Below are 9067 nucleotides of genomic sequence, written 5' to 3'. Positions count from 1 at the left end.
GCTTTCAGCTGATGAAAGTTGTTCAACACAAAGTGCTGGGAGACACTTGCATACAGTCAGCTTTCAACTGATGAAAGTTGTTCAACACAAAGTGCTGGGAGACACTTGCATACAGTCAGCTTTCAACTGATGAAAGTTGTTCAACACAAAGTGCTGGGAGACACTTGCATACAGTCAGCTTTCAACTGATGAAAGTTGTTCATGACATATTTTTGATAATAAATTGATATATAAACATAGTGAAGTGATTTACTTTTATGGGGGGAACATGGTTTACATTAAAACCTTTAGTCTATGTATTTATATATATATAAACCCTGTATGCTTGGTACCTAAATATACCACTTTATTATATTATTTGTTATAAATCGACTGCCATCTATTACTATATTAGCCTAATGTGCTTCTGTATTCAAGTATAACATATCTTTGTCCCTCCAGTGGTGTTCTCCCGTCTAGTTATTCTTAGAACTTGTGAGAGAGAAAAATAAAAGGAGAATACAATAATACATCAACCACACTATATCTTATATCCAGTGTCTGAAGCAGAAACTTTTCGCTCATCAGACCGGTTGAAATACAACACGTTAGTGGTTGAGAGACTATTTATATTGCTGGATTTTATTATGACAGTTTATCCCTGAGCGACAAAATCGTTTTGAGTTAGCTATTACAGCTGTAACTTTTTCAAGTTCGCTATTACAGCTGTAACTTTTTCAAGTTCGCTATTACAGCTGTAACTTTTTCAAGTTCGCTATTACAGCTGTAACTTTTTCAAGTTTGCTATTGCAGCTGTAACTTTTTCAAGTTCGCTATTGCAGCTGTAACTTTTTCAAGTTCGCTATTGCAGCTGTAACTTTTTCAAGTTCGCTATTGCAGCTGTAACTTTTTCAAGTTCGCCATTGCAGCTGTAACTTTTTCAAGTTCGCTATTGCAGCTGTAACTTTTTCAAGTTAGCCATTGCAACTGTAACTGTTTTGAGTGGTCATTATTAAAGTGCTTTGTGAATGACTCAACAGTTTTTTGGCCCAAACTAAATAATTTTATTAAAACTGTTAAAGTAGGTTCTAATATACATGTATTTGTAAATTTTAAAAATCTGTTACTGTTGTCCAGGAATTAAACAAAAGGCAGAGTCAGCTGGAACAGGCTCACACAATGCTTCTTCAACACCACGACGTGACCCAGGAACTAGCTTACAGACAGCAACGTGCAGTCCACCACCTTAAGGAAGAGCAAGTCCGTAAGCAGCACCACACAGAACTAGCCAATCAACAAGAATATAATAGTCGTAGGGAGCGAGAGTTGAGGAAGAAACATGCCATGGAAGTCAAACAACAGCCAAAAAGTTTAAAGGTGTGGCTGCATTATCAAAGACTACATAAATTTCATGATATATTTTAGAATAATACTTGAAAAATGACTAAGAAATATTAGGATACATATTGTGGAAAAAGTAAATACAGGATAGTACGTTGAGACTTTTTAATAACTGATATCAACTTTTCTGTTTGGAAAAAATTATGGGTTATAAATGAAGTCACACGTTAAAATTATTTGTAAAAGATCTTTTCTTTAGAGTTTCTTTGATTCCTGTTTCGTATCTTACATTCATGTGTTCCAAGTACACTTCTAATCTTTCATTCGAGGTTTCCAAACAAAGTTGTATCTTTGGCTCCTGTGTTTAATAATTCATTAAAGATTATACTAAAAACCATAAAATTCTGTTTAAGTAGGAGGTTTCAAGTTGAAATAAGAGAAGTTTATATTTTTTAAAGAATCAGCATTAAGTCGTTTGTCTTATTGAAATCAATTAACCACCCGAGTGAGTTAAAATCCCAGTAACCATTTTAATTTGACAGCAAAAAGAGCTTCAGATTAGAAAGCAGTTTCGTGAGACGTGCAAGATTCAGACTCGCCAGTACAAGGCATGGAAAAATCAGATACTTTCGACGACTCCTAAAGAAGAACAAAAGGCCGTTATCAAGAAGCTGAAAGATGAACAGAGACGAAAGTTAGCCATACTGGGTGAACAGTATGAACAGAGTATAGCTGAGATGCTGCAGAAACAATCTGTAAGTCGTGAATGTCATTATGATATGCTGAAACAATAAATTAACGCAGGCTAGTTTGAGCAAGAATTTTTGTAATGGTTAGTTGAAACTGTAATCTGTAAAATATCTACGTAGTAGGGGGAAGCGTTTCTTATTTGTCGAGTAAGACACTTGTGTGAAAGTTCGTATACGACTACAGGATCAACTATACGACCAAGTCAAATGAAGATTTATTAAAACTTCTATCAGGTCTAAAACAGGCACAGAAGAAAGTTTAAATACACCGAGTTTCTGATATGTCTTTTTTAATTTCAGATCCGTTTAGACGAGTCTCAGGAAATGGAAGCTCGACAGTTAAAGGAGCAGTTAGAGCAAGAGCGAGAACTTCTCATTGCTTTTCAGAGTAAAATTCGTATGCAAGCAGAAACTCAACGTAATCGTGAGAGACGAGAGTTGGAAGAAAGAGTGTCCATGAGGCGTGCTTTACTAGAACAAAAAGTAGGTGTTGATGTTTCGATTGTGTTAAACAAGTGTTGAGTACTTGTACTTAAATGAATTTGGAGCTAACTACACGGTGACAGTTCATGATGCCACATCCAGTCAGGCTCTGCCTGACAGCCATTTATATTTTTACAGTAGTTCTGCTGTATAGTTTTCATTTCAATAAGAAGGTTACTGGGTATGTTTAAAACCTTAACAGAGAAGGTTACTGAGTATGTTTAAAACCTTAACAGAGAAGTTTACCGAGTATGTTTAAAACCTTAACAGAGAAGTTTACCGAGTATGTTTAAAACCTTAACAGAGAAGTTTACCGAGTATGTTTAAAACCTTAACAGAGAAGTTTACCGAGTATGTTTAAAACCTTAACAGAGAAGTTTACCGAGTATGTTTAAAACGTTAACAGAGAAGGTTACCGAGTATCTTTAAAACGTTAACAGAGAAGGTTACCAAGTATCTTTAAAACGTTAACAGAGAAGGTTACCGAGTATCTTTAAAACGTTAACAGAGAAGGTTACCGAGTATCTTTAAAACGTTAACAGAGAAGGTTACCGATTATCTTTAAAACGTTAACAGAGAAGGATACCGAGTATTTTTTAAACCCTAATAGCAATGGTTACTGAGTACGTTAAAAAACCCTAATAGCAATGGTTACTGAGTACGTTAGAAAACCCTAATAGCAATGGTTACTCAGTACGTTAGAAAACCCTAATAGCAATGGTTACTGAGTACGTTAAAAAACCCTAATAGCAATGGTTACTGAGTACGTTAGAAAACCCTAATAGCAATGGTTACTCAGTACGTTAGAAACATTATAGTGGAAGAATACTCAATATTTTTTCTTCCAGATGGAACAAGAAAAGCTTCAGTTCCAAGAGGAGCGGGCAGAACGTCAGCGTCTGCTGCTAGAACGACAGGCACGTGAAATTGAAGCCTTTGATGAAGAGAGTGCCAAGCTAGGTTTCAATGCTCTGGAGATTGCTCGAGCATCACAAGAGCCAGTAGCAGATGATGATTTAAGCATCAGTGGAAGTATGTTAAGTCTGGCCCACAGTAACAGTGCCAGTTCGTTCACTCACACCCAGCTCTGAGAGGTGTGCAGAATGCCCCCATTGACTACACCATCACGGCCGCATGGGTGCACGGTATTGGTAGAGAGCCGCGCTTACTCTGCTTCCCGGACTTGTAAGAAAGCGTCCACTGACGGCTGCCAGTGCCACATTATCGCCTCCGTGAGAGAACCCCCGAAGTCTCGAGTTTGCCAGCAGGAAGAAGCAAGGGTGGCACCTTTTGTAAATTTGCCGTATTAGGTAGACTGTTGAAGACTTGTCACTTGGGGAATCCAGAAAGTTGTCACTTGTGTTGTTTCTGTGTAGCTCGATGGTACAATGATTTAAAGTAAGGTATTGAATATCCTGTACATCATACCTATTGTTGAATTTTTTAATAAATCTCACCAGAACAAGCTCTGTGTATGTCTATACCAAACCTGCAACTTGCTAGTGAATATCTCTGTCGTCGGCTTTGAAGGGTCAGGTGATAAGCACCTGAACATCTCGGGTAATAGGGACGTGGCATTTCTTGGTTGTAGTTTAAACATTACTCAGTTAAAGAAGTGAACTTTCACCTTAACATTATAATTACAGGTGTATTTAGGTGTGCTATTTAACTTCTATCCTTACTAGCCCAGGACAAAAACAAAGAACAAAAACTTCTCCTACAGTTTTCGTTTTAATTAAACACACGTTGTTCTGAAAACAGGTACAAAACTACTAAAGAATGTAAGTGTAGGAAACTTGTGGGTTTATTTTATTTTCCTGTTTCGTACGTTAAAAGTGTTTACCTACTTAATGGTGCTAGTGATCTTGTGTTACTTGTTTTGTGTTGTTGTTTTTTTTTAATTCCCCAAGTGACACCAATCCACCAGAATTGATTACCATGTTTATTCAGCAGGATGTTTTGTTTGTTCGGTGTTGAATATTTTGCCTTTGCGTGGAATATTTACCAGTTATTGTATATTTTGAAGAATTAAAAGGCGAATTGAGAAAATGGTATTTAAAATAAAATTTAGAAATTGTGCATAGATTAGAACTTCTCTTTGATATTGCTGTGATACTCACAGGTTTATAAGGCAGTTTTGGTGTATTATATGTAATGACTTCCTGGCTTATACACCATAATTCTAGAAAATGGTTGGCAATATCTATCCCTTTCTCTCAAAGTTTTTTGCTAAGATCAAAATTAGTCTTCGGATCAAACTATTGTTATTTTTCATCCTATTTTGTTTATAGACGAAACTTTTTCTGTGTAATACTGAGGCCCAGTTAGCGAGAAGTAGAATGTATTGAATCAATCCTGTGACCTCTGGTTGGTTCTTGTATTTTAGGTACTCCGAGGAAACTTTTTTTTATCTTGGAGGAGAACAGATCGTAATCTATATGCCCACTACTGAACGTAGTTTTTCTTTTGTTCAAGATTATTGTCACTACTTTGTTAAGAGATAAACATGTTGTGGTGAAATGGACTTAAGAAACACACAAACAAATCAGGTAATTTTTTTCTGTCCATTTAATTCTCTTTGTCAAGACCAAGATAATCTCACTTTTTCGTTCCTCTGTTTTTATTATGTTAGTGATAAATTAAGAGATAAAAAAACATAGTTGTACAATAGGTAATTTTTATGACCTTCTTGAAACATGAGTGTGTGTGTGTGTATACCTGGGAACAGCTAATAGAACTATTGATTGAGGTGATAGCTTTTTGAAAATTTTTCTTTTACTTCTAATCCTGATTAATCATTTCATTAAAAGATTGCCACTGGCTAGCAAATGTCTAGAAGTAAAATAAACATCTGTGTACAGTGGAAACAGGTGTAAGACTTAACTCGGGCTTCTCTCTTTTTACCTTCAGAAAGTCAGTAGCTATCCGTATTCACAATAACTTCTGACTAATTATTTCATTACAAAAGTTATTGTGAATACTGATAGCTACTGACTTTCTGACTGTTTGAAGGTAAAAAGAGAGAAGCCCGAGTTAAGTCTTACACCTGTTTCCACTGTACACAGATGTTTATTTTACTTCTAGACATTTGCTAGCCAGTGGCTAATCTTGGAATGAAATGATTAGTCAGAAGTTATTGTGAATACTGATAGCTACTGACTTTTGGTCGGTATAGATAAAACAAATTTGACTTCTGACTGTTTGAAGGTAAAAAGAGAGAAGCCCGAGTTAAGTCTTACACCTGTTTCCACTGTACACAGATGTTTCTTCTTGTCATTCCTTTTGAAAATTAAATTTGCTTTTTTTTGCTCTCTCTAAACTATGGAAAAAAATTTGGATTGATTATACTGTTAATTTTGAGCCAGACAGCCATGCTGGATTGAGTATATGCTATTAGTTTTGAGTCAGGCACCCGTGCTTGTAAGTATAATCCTCGTGAGTAACTGTAGTAATACACTATAGTGGAGCCGTGGTTTCATTAATCTCATCTTGTTGCCAATGACTTTCTGGAGTCCACACACAGAGCTTGGGTCACGAATAATACTCTACCTATGTTTATTCATCTTTCTTTTTTTTTTTTGTGTGTGTGATTTCTTTGTGACTCTAATGTTCCAGGAAAGTGACCTTTTATGTACTCATAGTTTTAAAATATTTAATCAAATTATCTTAACAATTCAGTGTTCATCCTACAGCTTCATGTCAAGTTTTTTAATTCAATTACAGAATTCGATACATCAGTTTATCGTCTAGCAGCATTTATGTCTGTCGATATATTGAGTTGTAATTTGTTTTTACATGTAAAGATTTAACCGGTTGCTTGTACGTTAAACAGCTAAAGTCGAGGATTTCACAAGCACCAAGATAATTTTCTTCACAATTTTTGATATAGGTAATAAAACTGTGAGAAATATTTTAAAAATTAGTGTAAACTTATTTTAAGATGGACTCGGTAAGAATGTCATTAAATGAGCCCCAAGTTTTGTATGTGGACTAGTATTGTATAAAATTGTAGTGGAGAAAGAAGTAGGGGGTACAGTGTTGTCCATGAAAGTCTGTTGAGCTGTTCACCGTAAAGACAAGTGTAATGAACATATGTAAACCCTGGGGGGTTCTTATAAACCAACTTGGAGACTTCAAAACAGTCAGCCCACTAGGACAGTACTGTGCCTTAGTGTTACATAAAGTGTACTGTATTGTCATTGGTGAGATTTCAGAAAGTAGAAGAAACGTGGAGAGAGATGTTGACCTCTGTACTTGTGTGTGTGCTGGGATTAAGTCATGGAACGTATATCTGTAAATAACACATTGCCAAACTTTGGGACTGTATAGCGCTGGTCACACACCGTAATTCAATAAAACACTAGGTTCGAAAGAATTGAAAGTTTTGTGTTATTTTGTAACATTATAAGAATTTTTGAACATGACCAAAGCATTCATATGATTCACTGGTTTAGGTAAGCCCACAAATTACCTTTGTTGTGCCACTCTTTATTGTTAAGTACGGTAGGATACTTAATAGTAAGAATTGACAATGTTTCCAAATACTTCACGCGTTAAAAAATCACCCTATTAAGGTCCTAGGTGAAGAACCGACCATTCAAAGTATTGGTTACAGTACATTATGCATACATATATATATATTAATAATATGCTAAAAGGTCGTTAAAATTTCCGGTATAATAATTCAGAAACTTATAAAACGGACACTTGTTTTTGTCGACTACCTACCTGATCACCTCAGCGGGGCTAACGCCTAGACGACTCGGACTATCGCTAACGTTTTGGGACAACATGGGACCTATTGGTCCATCTCGGCTGTTCCGTACTCTAAACTAAATTAAAATAATTTTAAAAATCGTAAAGCCAGCGATTATTATTTATATATTTATCAAGTATTGTGATCCGTATAGCTAAATGAAGCAGTCTAAGTTTGCCAACCAAATTAGGAATTGGAAATCGTTTTAAAATCTATCTTACTAGCATCACTTTACTTGTTTGTGTACTTTTTATTGCAGCATTTATTTTGTTTTAGATACTTCTCATAGAAATTCTACTAATAACCAACGATCCCTACTTTCCGTTAAAATTATATATATATTCTATTTATTAGAGGTAAATTACTTTGTTCTGGGGGCTAACTTGAAAAGTTCGGAGGGAGGTAGTGCCATTTTCAGTAATATTTTTACTGTTATTTGTGTAACTTTTTGTATTATAAAGACTTAGAGAGAATTCAAACCCTCAACTACACCTGTTTTTGTTTGTTTTTTCTATTGGTTTTTGCTACATTTTTATGATTAAGACTTAAAGAACTCAAATCCGTAACTATAATTCTTTTGTAACTGGTTGTTCTACTTTTTCATTTCCACTACAATAACTTACACAACAAAAACCAGTTCAGGCGACCAATGACACTGTTGTCAGTTCGGGTCTTCTTGAACTTAAGTTGGACTTCTAAAGCCTCCTTCTTACCATTTACCTTTCTAAAGTCCGTGGGTAGTACCTGGTGATTCATTGTGTTTAGCGGTCAGTAATCAACCTTACACGATTTTGTCCAGTTATCATATAGCATGTCCAAAATACTGTTGTTCTTCGGGGTCCCCCAACAGCTCCATCAAACTATCATTCATCAGGGTCCCCCAACAGTTCCATCAACTATCATTCATCAGGGTCCTAAACAGCTCCATCAAACTATCATTCATCAGGGTCCCCAACAGCTCCATCAAACCATCATTCATTAGGGTCCCCCAACAGTTCCATCAAACTATCATTCATCAGGGTCCTCCAACAGCTCCATCAAACTATCAGTCATCAGGGTCCCCCAACAACTCCATCTGGTCCCCGTCTGTCTTAGAGAATAATAGTGACCAGCATGTGCTAAAATGTAAAGACCAAATTAATGTACTGACTTTTTATGATGAAGAGCACGTTAAGAATAGAAAGAACCACAGTTTTCACAACAGGACAAGCTAACTTGCACTGTGGCATTTAATAATGACGTCGAATTTGGGAATGACATTCAAATTTATTTCGTTAGACTGAATACTAAATGTTTCAATCTTTGTTTGGTTTCGTTCACAATTTATTATATCCATCAAAGTTTGTCATGTAGATATTTAATTTTGAATCATTTATTTTATAATAAAATGGTAATCAAAACGGAAGTATAGAGTAGTGAATATAATCAAAAAAATAATTACTTCAACCCGTTGATAATAAGAAAGGATGAATTTTGATTAAGCTGGCTATAATCTGGATAATCCGTATTGCTTAAGCTGGCTATAATCCAGATAATTCGTATTGTTTAAGCTGGCTATAATCCAGATAATCCGCATTGCTTAAGTTGGCTATAATCCGTATTGATTAAGCTGGCTATATTCCAGATAATTCGTATTGCTTAAGTTGGTTATAATCCAGTTAATCCGTATTGCTTAAGTTGGCTATAATCCAGATAATTCGTATTGCTTAAGCTGGCTATAATCCAGATAATTCGTATTGCTTAAGCTGGCTATAATCCA

General features: G+C 35.6%; 1 protein-coding gene across 1 annotated transcript in view; it reads left to right on the top strand.

Moving 5' to 3' along the window:
- Positions 1-4040, top strand: part of LOC106473893 (serine/threonine-protein kinase Tao-like) — a gene marked incomplete at its 5' end in the record, with an annotated part of 8695 nt that extends 4655 nt beyond the window's left edge. The window contains 4 exons of the mRNA XM_022402286.1: positions 1095-1356; positions 1863-2075; positions 2370-2552; positions 3401-4040. Coding sequence (XP_022257994.1) covers positions 1095-1356; positions 1863-2075; positions 2370-2552; positions 3401-3643 — 901 coding nt within the window. The remainder of the gene's footprint in view (positions 1-1094; positions 1357-1862; positions 2076-2369; positions 2553-3400) is intronic.
- Positions 4041-9067: the final 5027 nt, after the last annotated feature.

The sequence above is a fragment of the Limulus polyphemus genome, unplaced genomic scaffold (assembly GCF_000517525.1).
Source record: "Limulus polyphemus unplaced genomic scaffold, Limulus_polyphemus-2.1.2 Scaffold6597, whole genome shotgun sequence".
Classification (NCBI taxonomy): Eukaryota; Metazoa; Arthropoda; class Merostomata; order Xiphosura; family Limulidae; genus Limulus; species Limulus polyphemus.
This window is presented reverse-complemented; position numbering and strand designations above follow the sequence as displayed.